The sequence below is a fragment of the Helianthus annuus genome, chromosome 12 (assembly GCF_002127325.2).
Source record: "Helianthus annuus cultivar XRQ/B chromosome 12, HanXRQr2.0-SUNRISE, whole genome shotgun sequence".
NCBI classification, from domain to species: Eukaryota; Viridiplantae; Streptophyta; class Magnoliopsida; order Asterales; family Asteraceae; genus Helianthus; species Helianthus annuus.
The window spans coordinates 76,728,005-76,752,066 of NC_035444.2; the positions used below are offsets into that span (position 1 = coordinate 76,728,005).

Genomic DNA, 24,062 nt, shown 5'->3' on the forward strand with positions numbered 1-24,062 from the left:
TTAAACACGAGAATTTGCGTTGAATCAGGAGTGAAATCCGTACTTTAACGCAAATTTTCTTCTCTATTTTATCCAAACAGGAACGAAGTTGTTAAGTTAGGGGTGAAACCCGAACCTTGATGACTTGTTCCACACTCTATTTTTGTTTTACAAAAACTCTCACCAAAGACTCGACGGACTCCAACGACTTGAAGTCACACTGTGACTGGAAGGATGCGTGCCATTCGCCCAAATCGAGGCGAGAGCACAGTCCCGAAGGTTAAAGCGTGTATCGAAAGTCCTTGTGAATAGTCGAATCACTTTGGGTAGTCAACGTCTATTGAGCCTAAGACACTCTATTATTCGATTTCAATCTCACAATCGCTGATTTTATGTGTTTCGATTCTGAGCCCGCAACTGCTGACTTTGATATTTGTCATTTTATGTGGATTTTATGTGGTTTATGTGGTTTATCTATTATGTGTTCGATTTTTGGTGATTTTATTCACTTTTCGCTTCGCTTTAATCAACACATACGACCCGCACTGCACTAATATCTCAAAACGCTGACAAATCGATACTACTTGTGGACGATCACATGCTATATTACTCGCTTATGCTATACTACTCGCTGTGTACTCTCTAATCGCAATCGCTATTCCCGAGCGCACACGGACTTTGAATGATAGGTTTCTGTATTCTGACTGCTCCTATGTGCTTCTATGTGCTCTATGTGTCCTACGTGCTTACGTGTTCTGTGATTATATGCTTATGTGATTATGTGTTTATGTGACTATACGTGTTCCTGAGCTTTAGTAGTACTAGGCGTGTGAGGTGAGATTCGATTTTATTGTGTTTGAGTCATGTGGCGATGTCTGTTGCAGACAATGTCGTCATCTGGATCCCTTCGCTCTCGAACGGCTCGCCAAAATCAGAAAGACAAACGCCTTGCTGCTCTCGTCGCTAAGCAGATAATGAAAGTTATTCCTCAGATCGTTAGCGACCTGCACGAGAATACCAGCAAGTCTTCTGAAGAGTCCAGGACTGATTCGCCAAAGTCTGTTTTTAGCTTCAAGCAGTTTAAAGCTTGCGGTCCGAAAGAATTTACTGGCGAAGATGGCCCTACGGCCTTGTTTCAATGGTTTGATTCGATCAAGGTCACCCTGCGCCAGAGTGGCTGTCCTGATGATCTCCGCACTCTGAACGCTACCGGCGTCTTCCAGTCCCGCGCTTTAGACTGGTGGACGGCCGAGAGGAACAAACGCGAAAATGATGCAACTTATGGTTTGACGTGGGATGAGTTAAAGAATGTCATGTTGGAAGAATTTTGCCCTCCCAACGAGCGCCAAAAGTTGGAGGACAAATTCTGGCATATCAAGCAGAAGGATGGTGACAATGCTGCTTTAACTGCTCGCTTCAAGCAGCTCCGCATAATCTGTCCTGATCAAGTTAAGACCCCCAATGTGACGATCAAGAAGTACATCCGAGCTCTGCCGGATTGTGTCGCAGACTTTGTGCAAGCTTCAAAACTAGCAACAATTAAGGAAACTTACCTGCTTGCCATTGAGATCAACGACAAATGAGTCAAGTCTAGTTTCTGGGATAAAGCTTCTAAGAACCTGCATCAAGCTACAACCGCCGCCACCGCCGCTCCGCAATCGTCAAAGCTCTCTCGTCGCATGAGGAAGAACAGCAACTCCAGCAACAAGAACTGTGCTGTCACTACCGCTGCCTCGCTTCAGGCTGTACCAGCTCAGCAGCAACCTCAACACTGATGAGCTGCAGCACCAGTTACCCAAGCACCGCCTGCGACGTGTGCTTATACTGGCCCTCACCCTGCCTGCCCGACATGTACCTATCATCACCCAGTGGGTATCGCCTGCAGATTCTGTGTGCATTGCAATATGTATGGCCACTTCACCGCCAACTGCCATATAGGTCCACGTCAAGCTACAGCTCCAACTACTGCTCAACAAGCTCTACTTCCCGCTCCCTAAGGCCAACAAGCGGCTCCTGCACCCGCGATCCATGCTAGAGCTTGCTTCGCGTGTGGTGATCCCAACCGCTTCGCGAACATGTGCCCGAATCGAGTGGTGAAGCAAGAGCCACAACGGCAGCAGCCCCAGCAACAACAGTAGCAAGCAGCTCGCGCCCGAACCTTCAACATCAATGCGCGCCAGGCTCAGGCTGACAACAATGTGGTTAATGGTATGTTCCTTGTGAATGGTATTTATGCTTCGTGTTTGTTTGATACTGTAGCCGATAACTGTTTTGTATCGTTTGAATTCGAGAAGCTCCTTAATCGTAAGCGATCCCATCTCCCCTCGACGTTCGATGTTGAAGTTGCCACCGGAAGAACCGTCGTTGTCAATTATGTTCTTCATGATTGTACTCTCGAACTCAACAATCATGTCTTTCCTATCGACCTTATTCCGATGCAGCTCGGTAGTTTTGACGTCATAGTAGGATTGAATTTCTTCGTGAAAACCATGCTGAAGTTGTTTGCTTCGATAAGATGATTTGATTCTCACTTGCTAACGGTGATCAACTTTGTGTGTATGGTCGAAATGTCTAAAACTCATGTCATGTGTCCAAGCTAGCAAGTATCTCCGCAAGGAATACAGAGCTTTCTTGGCTAACATTGTAGTAGCAGAGAAGGAAAAGAAAGGTAGCCCGGGAATGAGAGATGTTCCTGTTGTTTGTGAATCACCTCATGTATTTCCCGACGAACTTCAAGGTCTGCCTCCAAGTCGTGATATCGACTTCCATATCGACCACATTCCTGGAGCAAATCCTGTTGCTAGAGCTCCTTATCGACTCGCTCCGTCCGAAAAGCGTGAACTCTCGAGTCAGCTCGGGGAATTGCTTGATAAAGGCTTCATTCGCCCTAGCACCTCTCCGTGGGGCGCACCAATCCTCTTCGTCAAAAAGAAGGATGGGTCGTTCCGAATGTGCATCGACTACAGGGAATTGAATAAGCTAACAATCAAGAATCGCTATCCCCTGCCTCGAATCAATGATTTGTTTGATCAGTTACAAGGTGCTACGTGTTTCTCGAAGATCGATCTACGTTCAGGCTATCACCAGCTACGTATCAAAGAGGAGGATATACCCAAAACCGCTTTTCGCACTCGTTACGGCCATTATGAGTTCGTTGTTATTCCTTTTGGTTTAACCAACGCACCCGCGGTTTTCATGGATCTGATGAATCGCGTGTGTAAACCATTTCTCGACCGCTTCGTCATCGTGTTCATCGATGATATCCTGATCTATTCCAAGTCGAAAGCCGAACACGCGCAACATCTACGTTTGGTTCTTGAGCTACTCCAGGGGAATCGACTCTACGCCAAGTTCTCCAAGTGTGAGTTTTGGCTAGAGGAGCTTCAATTCCTTGATCATATTGTCAATAGTCAAGGCATTCACGTCGACCCTGCGAAGATCGAAGCTGTTAAGAGTTAGGTTACACCGAAAAACCCGTCTGAAGTCCGTTCTTTTCTCGGACTAGCGGGCTATTATCGCCGATTTAACGAAATATTTTCAAAAATCGTCGTGCCGCTTACTTCTCTCACGCATAAAGACAAGCCTTTTGTTTGGGGAACTTGACAAGAGACTGCCTTTCAAACTCTCAAGCATATGCTTTGCAATGCTCCCGTCCTTGCTTTACCCGACGGAAACGAGGACTTCGTTGTCTATTTTGATGCCTCGAACCTTGGTCATAGTTGTGTTCTCATGCAACGGGACAAGGTTATCGCTTACGCATCTCGTTAGCTTAAGATCCACGAGAAGAACTATACAACCCACAACCTCGAGCTAGGCGCAGTTGTTTTTGCGTGGAAGATTTGGCAACACTACCTTTATGGTACAAAGTGTACGGTCTTCACCGACCATAGAAGCCTTCAACACATCTTCATCCAGAAAGAGCTTAATATGCGTCAACGCCGATGGGTTGAACTTCTCAACGATTACGACTGTGAGATTCGTTATCATCCTGGCAAAGCAAATGTCGTTCCCGACGCGCTAAGCCGACGAAGCTATTTGCATAGCGCTCGCAATGTTCAAGCCCAGCATCATCTCGAAACCCTTATCCGCGAAGCCCAACATGCTTGCTTTACCGAGCGCACTTTGAAGAAGGAAAGGATTCTCAACGATGGAGCCCAGCTAGTGAATAAGTCGAATGGGATATTCCATTATCTGGACCGGATTTGGATTCCCAAGCGCACCAACTTACGTCAGATCCTGAGGGACGAAGCCCACAAATCTCGATATTCTATTCATCCCGGTGTCGATAAAATGTACCAGGACCTTTGCTACAAGTACTGGTGGCCAGGCATGAAGAAAGATATCGCTCTCTATGTTTCGAAGTGCTGGCTTGCTCAAAAGTCAAGGCCGGGCACCAAAGACCCTCTGGCCTACTCGTCCAACCCGAGATCCCTATGTGGAAGTGTGAGAGTATAGCTATGGACTTTATAACGAAACTTCTACGCACGCCATCAAGTCACGACAGCATCTGGATTGTCGTTGACCGTCTGACCAAATCTGCTCATTTTCTGCCGATACGAGAAGACTACAAGGTAGGAAAATTAACCCGAATCTACACCAATGAGATCATTTGTCGATAGTTTATGTTTACTGCATTTCATTCCTGTTTAAATTCCTAAACCCAAAAAGATTTCTTAGCTTTCTAGTCTAGAAATTTTCTTAAAATCCAAAAAGATTTTGCATTTCTGTTTTATTTTATCGACAAACCAAAGTAGAAAGCTGATCTTCAGATTCACAGTTTGAAGCAGATGCATGAAGTTTCTAAGCTGGAAGATGGGTTGGGAGCTCATTTTGATAAAACCTGAAAGATGAAATGTTAACACAAGTTCATTAAGTTGAAACTTGTAATTTTCAGAATAATGTTTTGAAAATTGTTGAACAAAAGTCAGTTTTTGTTTTGTCTCAGGTCAACCAAGGTCATTAAGTTGGACTTGGTAGACAAATTAAGTACCCAGGGTCATTAACTTGGATCTGGATACTTAAGTGGATTATTAAAAACTGATAAAAACAACAAAAGAAGTAAAAAAGTCAAGAGGTTTAAATGTCATATTTCTAAGAACCAGGAAACAGTTCTGAACATGTGAAAGCAGCAAAGCGAGATCCCCATGGCTAAGTCTGAACAAAGTTTGAACCAGAATAGAATACGATCCCAGCTTATTGAAAGGGGGAGTCTGAAGACATAAGAGTCAGATAGAGATTCTGGATCAACATTCAAAGGGGTGTTTGAAGATTATCAAAGTCAAGATTCAAGTGCTAGATGCTGATGCTGTTAAACTTAAGGAATCAAGAGATTTGATCGAGAAAAAGAAAATTGAGGATGCTTTCAGTGTCAAATACTTTGGAAAGAGTGAGAAGACAGATCAAGACTGAAGACTACCAAAGACTCGATGCCGAAGACTTCTTCAACATCCAAGGGGGAGTCTGTTGGTGCATAGATGTCTGTTAACTTTGTCTTTTATCAAGTCTTGTATCTATATAGGATAAACCAGTGCTCAATAGGCTAGAAGTTAGGGTTTTTATGTTGTTTGATCATTTCGCACAAAATGGTAAAAGCTATTTCGTACGAAATGGACAAGTGTCCATTTCACACGAAATGAACAATACCCATTTCGTATGAAATGGGATCTCTATAAATAGCAAGAGCATGGTTGTCATTTGTAACATTGGAGATTTCAGAGCCGAGGTGCTGCCAAACTGTCAACTGATCTGTATTGCTTTGAAATCAATAAACAAGTGATTATAAGAGTGAATCAAGCTGTAATCAAGTCTGTATCATTGAATTTCGCCTTTGATATGGATTAAAACTCTTCTGATCGACTCGTATAGGTTGTACAACGATCCAACAAGTGGTATTAGAGCTCAGGAGGAAGAGTTCATACCGATTCAGCTTGTTTTCATTGAAATTTCTGACTTCTACTCATTCTTTTTCAAAGTTAACTAGATTTCACTGTTAAAATGGCTTGAATTTCACATATTACACGCGAAATACAGTTTTAACAAACCCTTGAAAGAATCAGACCTAAAATCGGACTAAAACTTGATCAAATTTGTCAAAAACATACCGATGCACCATATCGCACGAAATGGATCTTCATTTCATTTGAAATTATTATCCATTTCGTACGAATTGGCTTGAAGCTGTTCATTTCGCACCAGAGTATCCATTTCGCACCAAAATTCATTCATTTCGCACGAAATAGGCCCATTTCGCTTAAAGGTGTTCATTTCGCTTGAAACATTCATCCATTTCGTACGAAAAGGACCTTATTGGATCATTTCGCTTGAAAGCTACCATTTCGTACGGTTTGAGTTTGTACCAGTCCATTTCGCACGAATTGGACATCTAGGTCATTTCGTTTGAGTCATTTCGCACCAGATTATTTCGCTTCAAAACAGGCTGTTTGAGGATCAATCAGTTCGCAGGAGTTGATTCGCTTCAGTCTACACGAAGTGAACTATTACCAGTGTGAAGTTTTTCTTTAAGAATCACAAAAATTTGTCTAAGTGTTTGTTAATTGTTTCAGGTACTTAAAGATGGGTGATGATTTTCTGAATCCGTTTAGTGATGTTTTTACTTACACGAGCGGTACAGGAGAGAACACTACATCAGACAACACGAACACTTCAGCACCAAACCCAAACCATAGGAAAACCATTGCTGATTCCTTAAGTGTTGATAATGCCTATGGAACCTACAACAAATCGCCCAAGTTTATGGCTATCGAGGAGTATAATAGATGGGCACCTAGGTTTGAAGATTGGCTAAAAGCGTTCGCCTACCCGAGTTGGAAATGCTTAAAGAGCGGGTTTAACCTTGGAAGAAGTGACTGTGAGAACTTAGTCAAAAATGACCAAGAAAGTTTCATCGCTGAGCAAAAATGTATCGCATTACTTCACCAATCAGTAAGGGATGATATCATATCTCTAATCGATTATAAAGATGCTAGAGATTTATGGGCAAAATTAGAGAAAAAGTGCGTGGGTGGAGCTGAAATTGTTAAAAACAAGAAAAAATAGTTAAAGAAAGAATTTGATCTGTTCGGCTGTATGAAAAATGAGTATGTGTCAAAGATGATAGAAAGATTCAGTCACTTAAAGATGGAACTTGCAAGATATGGAATTGTGTTTACACAGGAAGAGTTGGTTGATAAGTTGTTTGACTCACTGCCTGATGAAAAAGATTGCCAGTATTTTGCTTTAATGTTGAAGAACACAGTGGAGTCGACTGATTTGACAGTTGATTTGCTAATTGAAAGATTGGAGAGTCATGAATTGGAGATCAGGAAAACGAACAAAGTGAACAATTCCTCGTATCAACAAAATGTTGACTTATATTATCGAGGAAGTATGATTCCAAAAACTGTGTCACCAAAGACTGCATTTTCAGCAGAAAACTCAAACATGCCAAATCAAGAAAGTCCAAGTAGTGGTTATTATGGAGGATCATCTTCAACCTCTTCAAGTCAACAACAAAAATCAGTTCCGAAAAACATGATCCAGTGCAACATTACTATAGACCTCAACAACGCACAAAACTTCAGTGAAGAAGCAGCCAAGCAGCAAATGGTGTTTTTAGCATCCGTCTTGGAATCATATGAGAGTCTTGTTGCTGGAAAGATCAGAAACACTAACCTCAGCAAGGAAGACTATGATCAGATTGACCCAGAAGAGATGGAGTTAATTGATATTAGATGGTGCATGGCTAGTGCGGTCAGAAGGGCTCAAAGATTCATGGAGATAACAGGCAGACATTCCATTGGTGGACCTTCAACAAAGCTTGGTTTTGATAAATCGAAGGTTACCTGTTTCAAGTGCAAGAAAAAAGGGCACTTTAAACGAGAATGTCGAAATGCAGCTGCTGATGAGACGACCAATACATTCCATGAGGACTATTACAAAAGGGCCATCTATCATCAAAACAAAGCAAAATCTCCCAGAATGAAGCAATTAGAAAATGCTCCCAAAGAAAAGTCGAGAGCATTAGCTGTTATCCATCATGATGAGGGATTTGATTGGAGCGATCTGTTACCGGAAGAAGATGCAGTGGGTTATGCCTTCATGGCAAAAATTGTTCCTTTCAAAGATACACGAACAGAAGAAGAAAAATATTCCTACAGGAAGATGATAGCCCAAAACATGAAAGATAAAATCTATCGAACATGGAAAGAGGCAAAGAGCGCAAAAAGATGGGATGCTGAACGGGAATGTTATTTGGATCCTAAAGGAAACATCGTTGTTGAAACTCTCATTGAGCAATTAGCAGAAGAGGAAGAAGAAAGACATAGAATGTGGTGGGGAAAAGAAGCCGAAGAAAAAGAAAATGAGAAGGAGATACAGTTGAAAAAGGTCAATGATGGGATAATCGACACGACGAAAGAATTCACAGCAGAAAGATTAAAGAAAATGGCTGATAAAGTTCTTGCAGCGAAGGAGTTAGAGGTAGACTCTAAGACCAGTTCTAAGTCAAAGAGCAAGGTCAGTTCAAATGATTCAATAAATGGATCAGGTAAGGCTGACAAGGCCAAAAGTGACAGTGACTGCAAAAATTGCATGAAAAATTGCAAGGTTTGTAGTACACATGCTTATCTTAGTGGTAAGAAGACTGAAGAACTTACAGAAAGAGTCAGACAAGTTGAAAATCAAATCTTGAGTCGTGACAAATTGATAAAAGCTTCAAATGAGAGAATCAAAGAATTAACTAATAAACTTGAAAAAGATAAAATTGAAGTAGAAAAACTTAGGAAAGAGAATGAAAAGTTAATTCATGAAAACCGTCAACTTTTTGAAAATCATGAGAAGCTAAAGAAAACGATAAAAGATTCTGATGAGAGAAACAGTAAAACAAGCAAAGAAAATTCTCAACTGTCAGGAGTACTTCAGTGAAAAGAAAAGCAAATCAATCAACAGCTGGATGAGATTGCTAATCTGAAGCTTCAGTTTCAGGAAGCTAAGATTGAAAATGAACGCATCAATCTGAAAGTCAACAGTTACAACTCCGCAAGTTTTATTCTTCAACACATTGTTCCTAAACCCATTGGGAAGAACAAAGTTGGCGAAGATGTATATTCGGATGGAACTGGGGTTGGGTATCATCAGGTTCCACCGCCAGTATTAAATAATTTTTCAAAGAAAAAATTTGGGTTGGTTAACGAAGATGAAACACATGAAGTTAAACTTCCAGAAACAATTGGCGTCACATTCACTTCATCATCCGATGAAGACAGTGTTCAGTCTGAAGTTGTTAAAAATGTTGTTGAAAAAGTTTTGAAATTTGGCAGTGACTCAACTGAGGATGGAGAATGTTTTTTAGATAAATACATTCCGAAATCAACATCCAAAAAAAACTTAAGTGAAGAACCTACTCTTGTGATGTATAAGATGTCGAGATCGGATAAGTTGTATTCGGATTTTGAATTTCCTTTGGAAAATGTGAATGTTGACAAATTGGTAAGTGTTTTCAAGTTGATTGAAATTGATGTGTCTGAAATCGAAGGTTTGAAACGTTCCAAGAGGCAATTAAACTTTGAAAAAGATAAGGCTTACTATAAAAAATTTGTTGTTCTATCACGATTTTCTAACAACAATCAAAACAAATGGTCGGGTGGATATGAGGGTGGTAAGAATTATCAAAGAATGAACTTTCAAAACAAAAAGTTTGCGGAGAAAAAAGTGTTTGTGAAAAGTTCAAGCTCAAGCTCACTTTCCGAGCAAGAATCTGAAATATTTTCAAAATCAAATGAAGAGTTCTTTGAAGAGAAGGCCTCACAGCCTCAGACCAAAAGCACAAGTCGGGAAGTTGACACCCGAACATGCTTCAAATGCAATCAAGTTGGACACATTGCACGAAAGTGTACCAAATCGAAGTCTAAGTCTGAAGTTGTTGAGAACCAGAAAAAGAAAGTTGATGCAAAAGGCAAAGCTCAAATGGTTGTTGAGAAGAAAGTTTTGAAAAATGAAAACATCAAATTCAAAACTGAACCTGTAAAGAATGTGGTAACTAAAAATGATAAATTTTACAAACGGGTTGCGTCATCTCAACAAACATGGAAGCCAAAATCTGTTGAAAAGAAATCAAGTTCTCCAAAACCAAAGGTTTCTGAGACGGAAAAACAATCATCCTCTACCACTCCGGTAAAGATGAATGTTCCTTTGGATTACTATGAGAAACTTGAGAAACAAAAGTCTACTGCTTCTGAGAAGAAGTATGTACCAAAGAAAGACCAATCATCTGGTCAACCTCCGAAAAATGATTTCTTTTTATACAAAGAGGTTGAGATTGGATCTGAAAAAAGATTAAAGATGAATGACAAAAATTTTCCACCGTTGTGCACAAAGGCCACACACATCAAGCTACCTGAGTCGAAAGAGGCTTGGGTTGCTTCAAAATCTCACTAAATATTTTTTGAAATGTGCAGGAGCTTCCGAGATCCATCTCGCGTGGGATAATGGATAGTGGAGCTTCTCGGCACATGACGGGGAAGAAAACCCTACTGTATGATGTTCGAGGGTTTAATGGAGGATATGTGGGATTTGCAGGCAATCAAGGTGGTCGTATAGTTGGTGAGGGAACTCTATCTAATGGTATTGTCATGTTTGAAAGAGTGAACTACATCGCCGAGCTGGAAAACAATCTTCTAAGTATTTCTCAGATCTGCGATCGCATGTATACAACGCACTTCACAGACAAAGAATGTTTGATATTGAAGCCAGGATTTGTTGTCCCCGAAGAATGGGTTATCATGAGAGCACCAAGAGTCGATGATCTGTACGTGTTGGACATGAGTGTAGCAACTACTACCATGGGTCAGGCTCATTGTTTTATGTCAAGAGCAACGGAAAAAGAATCACAATTGTGGCATCGAAAGAATTCACCTGCGAAAAATGAACCACCTGGTGCACAATGACTTAGTAACTGGTGTTCATTTAAAAGGTTTTCATCTTGAGGGGGAGTGCATTAGTTGTGTCAAAGGTAAACAGCAAAAGAAATCTCACCCTGGGAAGAAGGAAAATTCAATCTCAAGACCGTTAGAGAGACTTCACATGGATCTTTTTGGTCTGGTGAACGTCAAAAGCATAACTGGTGATCTTTACTGTCTAGTAGTAACAGACGACTACTCGAGGTTTCCGTGGGTAACATTTTTGCAGTCAAAAGATCAAACATTTGGGAGTTTAATAACGCTATTCAGAAAGATTGAAAACTTGTACCAAGCTCGTATTCAAAGAATAAGAAGTGATAACGGTACAGAGTTTAAGAGCCGCAAAATGGAATTTTATTGTGATAAAAGAGGTATACTGCATGAATTTAGCGCGCCTTACACTCCACAGCAAAATGGAGTAGCAGAAAGTAAGAACAGGACGCTAATTGAAACGGCCAGGACGATGCTTACTAATTCGAAATTACCTATCAATTTTTGGGCAGAAGCAGTGTCAGCCGCGTGTTATACACTCAACCGGGTTCTTACAGTGAAGAAATTCAACAAGATGTGTTTCGAGCTGATCAACAATCGCAAACCTAACCTGAAGTATCTGGAACCGTTTGGGTCTCCCTACACAGTTCTAGAACCTTTTGGAAAATTTGGTCCAAAGAGCATCGAAGGAATATTCGTGGGATACACAAGTCCACTGAAACGAGTCTTTGTTCCAAGCTTAAAGCGGATCATTGAAGCACATAATGTTGAATGCCAAGGTTATACTATGCCACCTCAGAATCCCGGCGATTCATGGCGTTTCAATTATGACACTTTGTGGGATTCGTTTGACATGGAGGAAGAACTAGAGTTCTTTGACGAGTTGGATATTCAAAGAGAATGTGAATCATCACAAGAAAGGTTCCCAGCTGAGTCTTCTAGACGTCAATATCGAACTACCAATGACGATGAAGCAGGTCCAAGCAATGCTGGAGAACATGATGATATTCAGCAAAGTCCATCATCTTCAGAACGTGAACATGCTCCTGACAATCAGACAACGGTCAACGATAATCTAGAGCCTGATGATAGACCAATATTCGATCGTGGTGATTCAGATTCTGAGGGGGAGCAAGTCCAGATTTCAAATCAAACAAATCCAGTCAGTGAACAAGATGCAAATCAGAATGTCACAAATTTGGAAGGCGAGGTAGATGTTCTAGGCGAGGTGATGCCGAGAACTCTTTCATACCATCCAGAAGAGCTGATTATTGGAGAATTGCAATCAGGCGTCCGCACCAGACGACAAATTGACCAAGGCCTTACTTGTTTTTATTCTAGTGTTGCTCCTTTACAAACAGAGTTTTCACTTAGTTGTTTTATTTCGCAGATTGAGCCGCGAACGTACAAGGAAGCACTAACTGAAGATTCTTGGGTCAAAGCTATGTAGGAGGAGCTGAGTCAATTCGAAAAGTTGGGAGTGTGGAAATTGGTAGACTTGCCTGATGGTCAAAGGAAGATTAACACCAAGTGGGTGTTTAAGTGCAAAAGAGACTACCGAGGGGTTATTATTCACAATAAAGCTCGACTCGTAGTCCAGGGTTTCAGTCAGCAGGAGGGAATAGATTTCACCGAAGTGTATGCTCCCGTTGCTAGACTTGAAGCGATTAGAATCTTCCTAGCATTTGCATCGTGGAAAGGATTTAAAGTCTTTCAGCTAGATGTTAAATCAGATTTTCTCTATGGGAAGGTAAAAGAGGAGGTATATGTCGGACAGCCACTGGGCTTCACCGACCCAATCCACAAAGACAAGGTCTATTTACTGGATAAAGTGTTGTATGGTTTACACCAGGCCCCGAGAGCCTGGTACGAGACATTGTCTCAACATCTGCTTGCCAACAGCTTCATCCGAGGAAAAGTGGATGCCACTCTCTTCACCAAAGAAGTCGACGGACATCTTCTGATAGTTCAGATATACGTGGACGACATCATTTTCGGGTCAACTAATGAAGATCTGTGCAAAGATTTTGAAAAAGTTAAGAAGCAAAAATTTGAAATGTCATCAATGGGTGAGATGAAGTTCTTCTTGGGGCTTCAGGTTGATCAACTGCCCAAGGGAATATTCATACATCAGACGAAGTATGTTCATGATATCTTAGAGAAATTTGGGATGTCCGGGACTACTCCAGCTTCCACCCCATTAGCGACGAACCATGGGATAAACCCTGATCTCACCGGAGAGAAGATGGATGAAACGATGTATCGTTCCACGATCGGATCGCTGATGTATTTGACAGCTTCAAGACCCGATATCATGTATCCTACCTGCCTCGCAGCACGGTTTCAGTCAAACCCGAGAGCTTCGCATCTGGTGATTGTGAAACAGATATTGCGCTACTTGAAAGGAACTCCATCACTTGGGTTGTGGTATCCAAAAGAAGGCGACTTTACGCTCGAGGGGTATTCAGATTCCGACTTTGGATGCTGCAAAGTTAACGCTAAGTCAACAACTTCGGGATGTCAGTTTTTCGAACCACGATTGGTCACCTGGCAATGTAAGAAGCAGACCTCTGTCTCTTTATCCACATGTGAAGCTAAATATGTATCTGCTAGCAGTTGCTGTTCTCAGTTCTTGTGGATCCAGCAACAGATGCGTGCGTGACTACGGTTTGCAATTTCTTACTACCCCTATCTTTGTTGATAATGAGGCAGCGATAAACATAACAAAAAATCCTGTTCATCACACTAAAACGAAACACATTGAAATTCGTTATCACTTCATCCGAGATTGTTTCGAGAAGAAGTTGATACGAATTGAGAAAATCCACACTGACGAACAAAAAGCTGATTTACATACCAAAGCGTTTGATAAAACTCGTTTGAAATATCTTTTAAAACTGAACGGTATGAAGCTTTAGATTCTTGGCGTAGATGAAGGTACCACTGTAGATGATGTTGAAAAGCAATCTGCAATGGTTTGTCGATTTTTACTTGTTTTGGTATTTAGGGGGAGTTAGGTTATTTTTTTCAGAAAATACAAAAACAGTAAAAAATTCGAAAACCCAAAAACATGAGATATTTCAAAAATCCAAAAACAATAGAAAACTGAAAAAGAGCTTGTGTAAAAAGGGAAAATGATAGTGCATCAGCTAGACAGTTGCAGTATGCTAAAGAATTGTAAAGTTTAAATGTGTTAAGCAGTCTCGCTGATGATGTGCCAGTAGGTTTTTACACATTTAGTAAGTTTGTTCGGGATATAAACATAAATCATTACTTGCTTAGTACGTGGGGAACATCTCTCGGATATATAGGTAACCCCTGAAATCCTGTTTGAGAGGCTCTATTTCTGACATACTAGGTCTTTCTACGTGATGATATCTGGGGTATTATACCAGGACTTCTGATTTTGCGGAAGCAATAGCCTAGTCCTCGTATAATATTCTGCACAGCTTTATTCTTAAAAGCTCACTCTCAGCATAAAAAATGATGAAACATTGAAAAATGCTAATCATGTGCTGTTGAAAAAGAAGATCCCCAAAGGGGACCCACCTAAAGTCGAGCCATCATCTCTCTGATTGAACAGAAGTTCTAGCCTGAGCTCTCATGGCCTCGCAATTACCCTTTATAGATATTATTAGTGTGCACTCACCTGTAAGACTGAATATAGTGGTCTGGATACGGGAGTATATTCTGAGGTGGTACACGCGTGTAAGTTTCGATCTTAAAACACTAAATTCGTATACTGAACAGAGTGAAATTTGTGTGAAAGCTTAAGAGGATTAGTATATCGACAATCTAAGCGAATTGTTTAATTCTGTGTATGAAATCAAAGCTTAACGGTACTTTTAGCTAGTCGGTAGCTGATATGATTCCCTAACACGCTCACCAAAAATATGTTTGTAAATAGTTTATGTTTACTGCATTTCATTCCTATTTGAATTCCTAAACCCAAAAAGATTTCTTAGCTTTCTAGTCTAGAAATTTTCTTAAAATCCAAAAAGATTTTACATTTTTGTTATATTTTATCGACAAACCAAAGTAGAAAGCTGATCTTCAGATTCACAGTTTGAAGCAGATGCATGAAGTTTCTAAGCTGGAAGATGGGTTGGGAGCTCATTTTGATAAAACCTGAAAGATGAAATGTTAACACTAGTTCATTAAGTTGAAACTTGTAATTTTCAGAATAATGTTTTGAAAATTGTTGAACAAAAGTCAGTTTTTGTTTTGTCTCAGGTCAACCAAGGTCATTAAGTTGGACTTGGTAGATAAATTAAGTACCCAGGGTCATTAACTTGGATCTGGATACTTAAGTGGATTATTAAAAACTGATAAAAACAACAAAAGAAGTGAAAAAGTCAAGAGGTTTAAATGTCATATTTCTAAGAACCAGGAAACAGTTCTGAACATGTGAAAGCAGCAAAGCGAGATCCCCATGGCTAAGTCTGAACAAAGTTTGAACCAGAATAGAATACGATCCCAGCTTATTGAAAGGGGGAGTTTGAAGACATAAGAGTCAGATAGAGATTCTGGATCAACATTCAAAGGGGAGTTTGAAGATTATCAAAGTCAAGATTCAAGTTCTAGATGCTGATGCTGTTAAACTTAAGGAATCAAGAGATTTGATGGAGAAAAAGAAAATTGAGGATGCTTTCAGTGTCAAATACTTTGGAAAGAGTGAGAAGGCAGATCAAGACTGAAGACTACTAAAGACTCGATGCCGAAGACTTCGTCAACATCCAAGGGGGAGTCTTTTGGTGCATAGATGTCTGTTAACTTTGTCTTTTATCGAGTTTTGTATCTAGATAGTATAAACCAGTGCTCAATAGGCTAGAAGTTAGGGTTTTTATGTTGTTTGATCATTTCGCATGAAATGGTAAAAGCTATTTCGTACGAAATGGACAAGTGTCCATTTCGCACGAAATGAACAATACCCATTTTGTACGAAATGGGATCTCTATAAATAGCAAGAGCATGGTTGTCATTTGTAACGTTGTAGATTCAGAGCCGAGGTGCTGCCAAACTGTCAACTGAACTGTATTGCTTTGAAATCAATAAACAGGTGATTATAAGAGTGAATCAAGCTGTAATCAAGTTCGTATCATCGAATTCTGCCTTTGATATGGATTAAAACTCTTCTGATCGACTCGTATAGGTCGTACAACGATCCAATACTTTAAGATTCTGGAAAGGATCGGAAAAGTGGCCTACAGACTCAAACTACCGAGGAACTTAGCAACGTCCACCCAACTTTCCACGTTTCGAACCTCAGAAAGTGCCTAGCTGAGCAAGATTTGTACGTACCACTTGAGGATCTTCAAGTGAATGAAACACTACACTTCGTGGAGAAGCCTATCGAGATCATGGACCGCCAGACCAAGCAGCTCAGACGCTCGCGCATTCCCATTGTGAAGGTCCGATGGGAAGGCAAACGAGGCGCAGAGTTCACTTGGGAGCTCGAAAGTGACATGAAGCCGAAGTACCCGCAGTTGTTTGTTACGGCTAAAGCCTAATTTCGGGACGAAATTCCCTTAAGAGGGGGAGGCTGTAACACCCCGTGTTTCGAAAGTCAAAGTCAAAGTCAACATTGAAGTCAAAGGAAGAAAAGATGGCTAATTGCGATCTGTCACTCCTTGCTCAACTGTTGTTTTGACTTCTTTGACTTGTAGATAATTTATTTGCTTTATCTCATTAGTTGTATTATGTGGAGTGCTTATTAATAATCGAGATTTAATCGATGTTTATTGCATGTTTTATCGCTTTATCGCTTATCGCATCGCAATCGCATTCGCAACCCGAATTATGCGTTCTGGATATTGTTTTACGTGTGTGTGTGTTACTGATGTGTTACTTGTGCATATTTATTTAAGTTTATGTTGTGGTGATTAATCGCAACGCAATCGCAAACACTAAACGCAAGTTACTTAGGATGATTGTATGTTAGATATAGTAGTTGGGATTAATGGATAATTCTATCGCATCGCTTAAACGCATCGCAAAACCCAACGCACGAAACGAAACGCCAAAACTCAACCATTAGAGCCACTCGATCGGATGGTCATCCGATCGGATTGCCACCCGATCGGACAGTCATCCGATCGGTGACCCACTCGATCCTATGCACTTTCCTTTTTGGGAAACCCTATAAATACCTCCAACTTGATGTGACAGCACTCTCACTCGACCCAGCCGCTCTTAAGCTTCTTTCTCTCGATTTCTCGAGATTCTTGTAAGTTTTCAACCTAAATCTTATACTTCTATGATCTACACGCACTTCTTCATCTTTCTATCTGTTGAATCTTAACTTTCAACCGTGAAATCACTAGATTTAAGGTGTTCTAGGATGATGTCATCATGGGGTTCTTATGAACTTCATGTTTTGGCTCCAATCCACCAAGAACAACTTAGATTTGGACGATTTCCACATAAATAAACAGAGATCTTGCATATATCTAAACATATTCATGGTGAAAAGGATTGAAAGATGGTTTTCTAACGTTCTTTCAACTCTTTTACACTCAATGCACTCAAAACCGATTGAATCGGAGCTTGTTCTGATCTTCTACTCTTTCTTAGTGATGTGTTGGTTCAAGATCTGAATTCTACCTAAGAGACAACCGATTTCGGGTTAAACATGAATCACCGTCTCGAACAGTCAACTGACCGGACTAGGGTGATTCCTATCCGACCGGGTTACTCGAGTCTTAACGAGGGTTCTGTTGTTTGGCTCGTTATCAAATCGTCTCGAATCCAAACTACAAACTATCTAAACAACCAAGTGTCAAGACGATCAGGTTGTGGACGGATCGCCGTCCGTTCGGATTGCCATCCGATCGAACAGCCATCCGATCGGCTTGCACATTGGTCCCACATTTAACTTTTATTTCAACTTTTAAGGATCTGAACGTCGAACGAGTTGATGTCTTATCGGATTGCCATCCGATCGAACGACCACTCGACCATGTGATGTTTACGACTTCAACACTTAAACAATTTTCAACATGTTCGATGCATTACCAGTTCCAACGGGTTACCACCCGATCGGTAGACCATCCAATCGAGTGACAACACTACTGTGAACTTGTTCTCTAAGAATTACCTCGCCGAACGGATCGTCGCCCGATCGAACTGCCGTTCGATCGACTGACCTGAAGGGTAGAGATACTTCTCTATTTTCAAAATGCTACAACGAAAACTTCAAAGTACAAACCATCATACACAAACACATCTTCACCAAACGAGGTGTCAATCCAATCGAATGGCCATCCTATCGGATGACCATCCGAACGGATTGACATCCGATCGACTGGCCATCCGATCGGATTGCCATCCGATCAGATTACCATCCGGCACTTGCCACTTTGCACCGTTTTACGCGCCGCTTATCGTTTATGCTATCGTTAACTGTTCAGGCTAATCTCTCTCAGCGCTCCCTTCAATCCAAGAGCGTGTTTACTTGTTAAACACAATCTGTGAGTATACTCGATCCCTTTTTGCTTTACGCACTTTTGGGTGTTACATATGTTATCTACATTCAAATCACATCAATCACACAACGCAAACACTATTTATACGCTAACCGCTAATCCATGTTATACGTGGCTCGATGAATGCCTGTTTGTTATGTTTACATATTGATTGCTGTCTACCTGCCTTAGCAACGATAGTACTATAGTTTGGACTCAGCACCTGTCGCGGACAGGGGTTGTTAAGGATATTGCTTCACGTGTTCGTAGTGGTGAACATGTGTTGCGCACTCGTTACTCGCAGTCAAATCGCAGTCATTGGTATTGATAGAATCTTTGTCGATAACTTACATGCTTCACATTATACGTTATACATGCTGGTTATGCGTAAGTGATTTCGAACTCTATTATGCTATTATCAAACTTGTATGCTCACCTTTGCACCATGTGTATTGACCTCTGTTTTTACGTATGTGACAGGTGTTTAGGATGCTACCTGTTAGGGATCGCTGTGCTTTGATGAATCAATCTAGGGGTCTAGTTATGTCACGCTTAAATGTGAGTCGTCGGAACAGTATTTGTTTTTGAGACAATTATTTGTAATAACTGTTTTTATTTGGATATGTTGTGGTATGGGACATGACGTTTAATTATCTGGTAATGAATAGTTGTTATAGATACTCATGGACAATCTGTTTCGCTCAGTGCCATGCCTCGATGTTTCCGCCATCGATTGGGGTGTGACAGAGATGGTGGCAGCAAAATTTGGATCTATGCAATCCATGGCCAGGTGGGATGAGCCAACAATTAAAGAGAGCTGCAAGAAATTAGAAACATTAAGAGCTGTAGATCCCCAGTCCGCAAAAGGCCCAATTATGAAGACTTACCTGACAGCTCACTGGTTAAACCTTCTGAACTTCCATCTGCAATGCATGTCTCCTTAATGGTTAGAAGTCACCTCAAAAGACAAAAGGAGATGTCTGCAGAAGATTTACAAAGATATGAAGATGAGATCAGGAGGGTAGGGATCAGAAATGAACTCATGTTTGGTCATCCTGATACCAAACCAGAAGAGTTGTTAGGGCAAGTTCTGGGAAAGTATATTCCCTCACTTCTTCTAATAAAATAGTCTGATAAATCCATCAGCCTCCAAAATTCTAAAATGTTTTTCAAACAGAGCAAGCCATGAATTGAAAATAGTCAGGGCAAATGGAGAAGTGAAAAAGACTTCAATGAATAGTGTCGTAGGCCTAAAAATTGAAGATCTGCAAGATCTACTGGATCCTCCACTTGAAAGGGATGCAAATGACTCTCTTTATGAGAGATTTGAAAAGACCTTCAAAGCACAAATTAGAGAGAAGTTGAAGAGGAATAAAAATTGATCCAATAAACATTTGTTTTGGCATCATCTGTTATAGGGGGATTGTTGGACCTACAAAAGAACAGATTTAAAAGACAATCATGATCAAGTGATCAAGAATTAAGCAGAAGTTTGATCCAGATTCTCCCCAAAGATAGTGAATCTTGAACACCTAAATCAGAGCATCTGTTGAAGACAAGCAAACAACTGATCAAAGCCTTGGAATTGCTGTTTATGAAGAAATAAGGTTTGTTGAAGCCTAAAGTCTATTGAAGCAAATGTCTGATGAGGAAGACCAAACATCCACCTGGCCAAACAGATGTTTGGATTAAAGCAACAGAGGATAGTCCACACAGATGTTTGACATTGTAATAGTACTTTTTTGTATCAGTGTCTAAAATAGTTAGATTAGATGTTAGATTATCACAGATGTTTGCAACATCTGTGGAATCTTTTCTGTTAGGAATGTTAGATTTAACTATCATGGTGATGTCAACCAATCACAAACAGAGCTTTCGTCCTTAGTATAAATAGATCTCACCTGTTAGAGATTTGTTCATCACTACACATCACCTTTTCTTTTGTACGAACAATTATTTTTATAATGATCAGTCTGAGGAAGTGTCTGCAAAATCAACATTGTGTAAAACATTTGAATCATTTTGATTAATGAAAAAATAGTTGTTGATGATGATTTCTGGTTTGTGATTACTTATCTTTTATACAATACAAAATTGTTTTGAGCTTAATTGTTGGTTATTCACAAACCTTGTAAACTCAGACTTAACAATATATACATATATATATATATATATATATAGAAAAAGTATATCGTACATTATAGCTTAACGTACTTCACGTACAACAACGTGCGTGATTTGTTCTATAACATGCGTGATTAATGTTTTCAATATGCGTGATTATTGTGTTTCAACATGCGTGATTTTGGATTTTTGAGTTATAACGTGCGTGATTTTAAAATGAACGTGCGTAATTACCTGTCGTACGTGATGTACGTTAAGCCGTATTGTACATTAACCTTCCTATATATATATATATAGGTTTAGGATCGTGTGAGAAGTACTAGTTTAATTGAGAAACTTGAGAACAATTCTGAACAACACATTTTCCCTAAGCAAAAATGCAAAAACATTTTTTTTTTTGAAAAATCACAGCTTTTTCTCTCAAGTTTTTTTGGGATATATACACGTGTGTGTATTGTCAATCTTTTAACTATACATACATATATATATATATATATATATATATATATATATATATATATATATATATATATATATATATATAGTTAATAATGTGGTTGGAAGGTAGGAATGGTAAAAGTACAATATGTGAATGAATATAAAAACATAAGTTGTATTAAAAAATCAAAGTTAATAATGTTTTAAAAATTAAGTAAACAAAATTTTTACTTGTGAAATCAATGTTCATTTACTTAAATACATATCTTGACAGCTGTACATGTTAACAAATTATATTATATTTTTTATTACTTTATTAGTATAATACACGAATTAATTCAACCGTGCAAATACATATGTTTTTTTAAGATAAGTTTTTTATTACTAATGATATAATATTACATTTATCAACTTGTATAATACACGAGATTATAAGCTAGTAATGAGATATACTAATCTAGAAAGCACCCACATGGAAAATGGCAAGTTAAAGGATGTGTTCTCAAAATTACTCCTTATAAAGAAAGGTTGTTGCTAGTTAGGAAGATATACATAATCGGTTTTGGTTTTGATTCTCATTATTTTCCGTAGCAATAAGAATGAAAATGTGAGGATCTAGAAAAGATTCCAGAAATGCTTGACCATTGGGTCGCAATCATCTATCTTACTACGTCTTGAATGTTATTTGGATCGGCGGAAGAAAAAGTGTTTCACGGTATCGTTCTCACAGCATGTTGATGTATTTGGAAGATGAGAAATGCGCGTGTTTTCAACAATTGATTGGACCTCATTTCGAAAACTATGGAGGACATAAAGTTCTTAGGTTACCTTTGGATAAAAAATAGGTCGCCTTTCAAGGCTATGTCGTGGAGAGATTGGTGTCAGTTTAATCTGTAATCTACGGTTGTATGTTTTTTTTTTCTAGCGTCTTGCTAGTCGTTTTATGAAGTTTGACATTCCGAAGAAAATAACAGTTATGAAATTGCGTGAACAGGGTTGGACCCAATTAAAGCAAATTGTGGACTTGTGGTTGCTAATTTATTCGTGGACTCGGAGAAATTTAAGAAGTGGGCTTGCCAAAGACTAGTGAACAGCCCAACAGAGGCCAGGCGCTTGCTTTGCTTGAATGCTTGGTTTAGCATGTGTATTGCTATTCTGGGAATGATAAATTTGATTTTTTATTTGCTTCTAATATAAACTATTTCGGTGTCTTTGAAATGATAAGTGTATTTTTACTTTTTCATATATTTTAGATTAAACCGTTAAATTAATATTTTTTAGGCTACAGGGTGTGGTCATGACCCTCATGACCACCATGACCCTCCATGTTAGTGTCATGTAACCCACCTCTAATCCACCATCCAAAACCACTACCTTAAGGGTGTCGTCATGACCCAAACCACTAGTCCCTTATTTATTTTAATTTATCTTTGTCTAAAGAAAAAGGAAATGATTTGTTTAAAAATGAAAAGGAGGACCATAATTGCCATGGTTTAATCCATGCAAACTATGGTGGATCAATCAAGGGGATAATGTAGTCTTCCATTTATGTTTCTAGGTGGCAAAGACATGATACTCAACTAGGTTTAATTTTTTTTTCTTGGCATTCCCCCACACTGGTTATCTTTTTTTCTCTCTATAGCCCCCCTCAAATTGAAAACCACTTTTCATGACTTAAGTAGTGGTGTGTTGGTCCATTTTTCTATCATCTTTTTGTAAGATATGGTTTTCCCCTCTTGATTGTGATTTGAAATACACTTTAGGGTGTCTTTACAATCAGTATTCTTATAGAGAATAGTTTCATAATATGCTCCCATGTGTTTTTAGGGTTATCATAGTGCACATTCTTCTTGAATATGCAAGAATTCAATTGAAATTATCAGGAAAACAAGATGCTTGAAGATGCAACTTTTGAATGAACCCCTTTATATAAACTTGAAGATATCATCCTTTAAACTACCCATATATCTTTCGTTTCATATTGACAAGGATAATAGTTGCAAAAAGTTATAATATGGTATACAATGAACATATGGCTATTGCTTCAACCTTTAAATGGCTTCATGAACTGGACCTATAAATATATGTCTAGCGGTGGTGGTGGTGGTGGTGTCGAGATATCTTCGTAAGGGGGAAGAGGGTGGTTGATGGAAAAGAAGGGAAATAAGGCAGGTGGGTGTGTTCGTATATATAGTTATTTTTATAACCTGGTGGGGCCAAAGGCGGAGGTTTTAGGTGGCCCGGGGGTGTCCGGCACCTATTGATTTTTCGCTAGTAATGTTAATTTTACCGAAAATTTCATATTTTTTAGTATAAAATATTGGATTTGTAAGAGTTCAGACACCACTGATTTGTATTTTGAGAGTCTGGCACCCACTGGTCGTTCAAACTCCGCCACTGGATAGGGCATTCAGCTAAGTTGCTCGTCTTTTATTTAGACATATTCAAACATAGCTCTTTTTTTAATGTTAGATTAAACTATACTTATTGCTTAGTTACTTGTCTATTAGTAGATGAAGGGGTATGGTCCCGAAAACTATGCTGGCTAATCAGGTCGCACGCGAGACCATACTCATAGTAGACCAATAGGTCGCGTGCGAGACCATACTCATAGTAGACCAATTTGGTAGCTCCCAACCTCGTGCCGGCTAATCAGGTGTGCTCCAGGTCGCGCGCGAGGTCAAGGTCAACACATGGTCAGATTTGACACTTAGCTCCATGGTTAAAAACCATGTCTTCCTAGACCTTGCGTGTCACACCCCCGATTTCCACGTGTCACCGGTGGGCCCGGTGTGGGGTACAGTGACGTAGTTGGCATCGTCATAGACAATCAACACAATATAATAATGCACAGCGGAAGCAGAATAGAAACATTTCAACTTTAAATAAAGTGCAATAATAATTATCACAGTAGTTGAAATGGATCCACAGGCGGATCAAATAAAAATAGAAATAAGTAGTTCAACAGATAATTGTCGTCCGAGCTTGCGAGACTATAGTGGACGCTCTTAGGAAACAACCAGCCTATTTCCGTATAGTACCTGCACTTAACCTTTTGGGAAAAATACGTCAGTTTACACTGGTAAATACAAATCGACTGACTCATTTTGAA

The 24,062-nt window shown here is 39.6% G+C and overlaps 1 protein-coding gene across 1 annotated transcript; it reads left to right on the forward strand.

Moving 5' to 3' along the window:
• The first annotated feature begins 866 nt into the window (after positions 1-866).
• On the forward strand, positions 867-15,622 carry LOC110920219. Its single transcript, XM_022164445.1, has 9 exons — positions 867-1,036; positions 6,543-7,014; positions 7,153-8,524; positions 9,200-9,465; positions 10,434-10,681; positions 10,977-11,362; positions 11,705-11,902; positions 11,957-12,153; positions 15,470-15,622. Exons 1-9 carry the CDS (start codon positions 867-869, stop codon positions 15,620-15,622), a joined length of 3,462 nt encoding a protein of 1,153 aa, XP_022020137.1.
• The last annotated feature ends 8,440 nt before the right edge of the window (positions 15,623-24,062 follow it).

Bases quoted from the DNA above. Each gene is read 5' to 3' on its own strand.
- LOC110920219 (XM_022164445.1), top strand. From the start codon at position 867: ATGTCGTCATCTGGATCCCTTCGCTCTCGAACGGCTCGCCAAAATCAG. The intron at 1,037-6,542 runs GTCTGTTTTTAG...TAATTGTTTCAG, and splicing joins TCCAGGACTGATTCGCCAAA to GTACTTAAAGATGGGTGATG. The intron at 11,363-11,704 runs GTAAGAACAGGA...TTGAATGCCAAG, and splicing joins GCAAAATGGAGTAGCAGAAA to GTTATACTATGCCACCTCAG.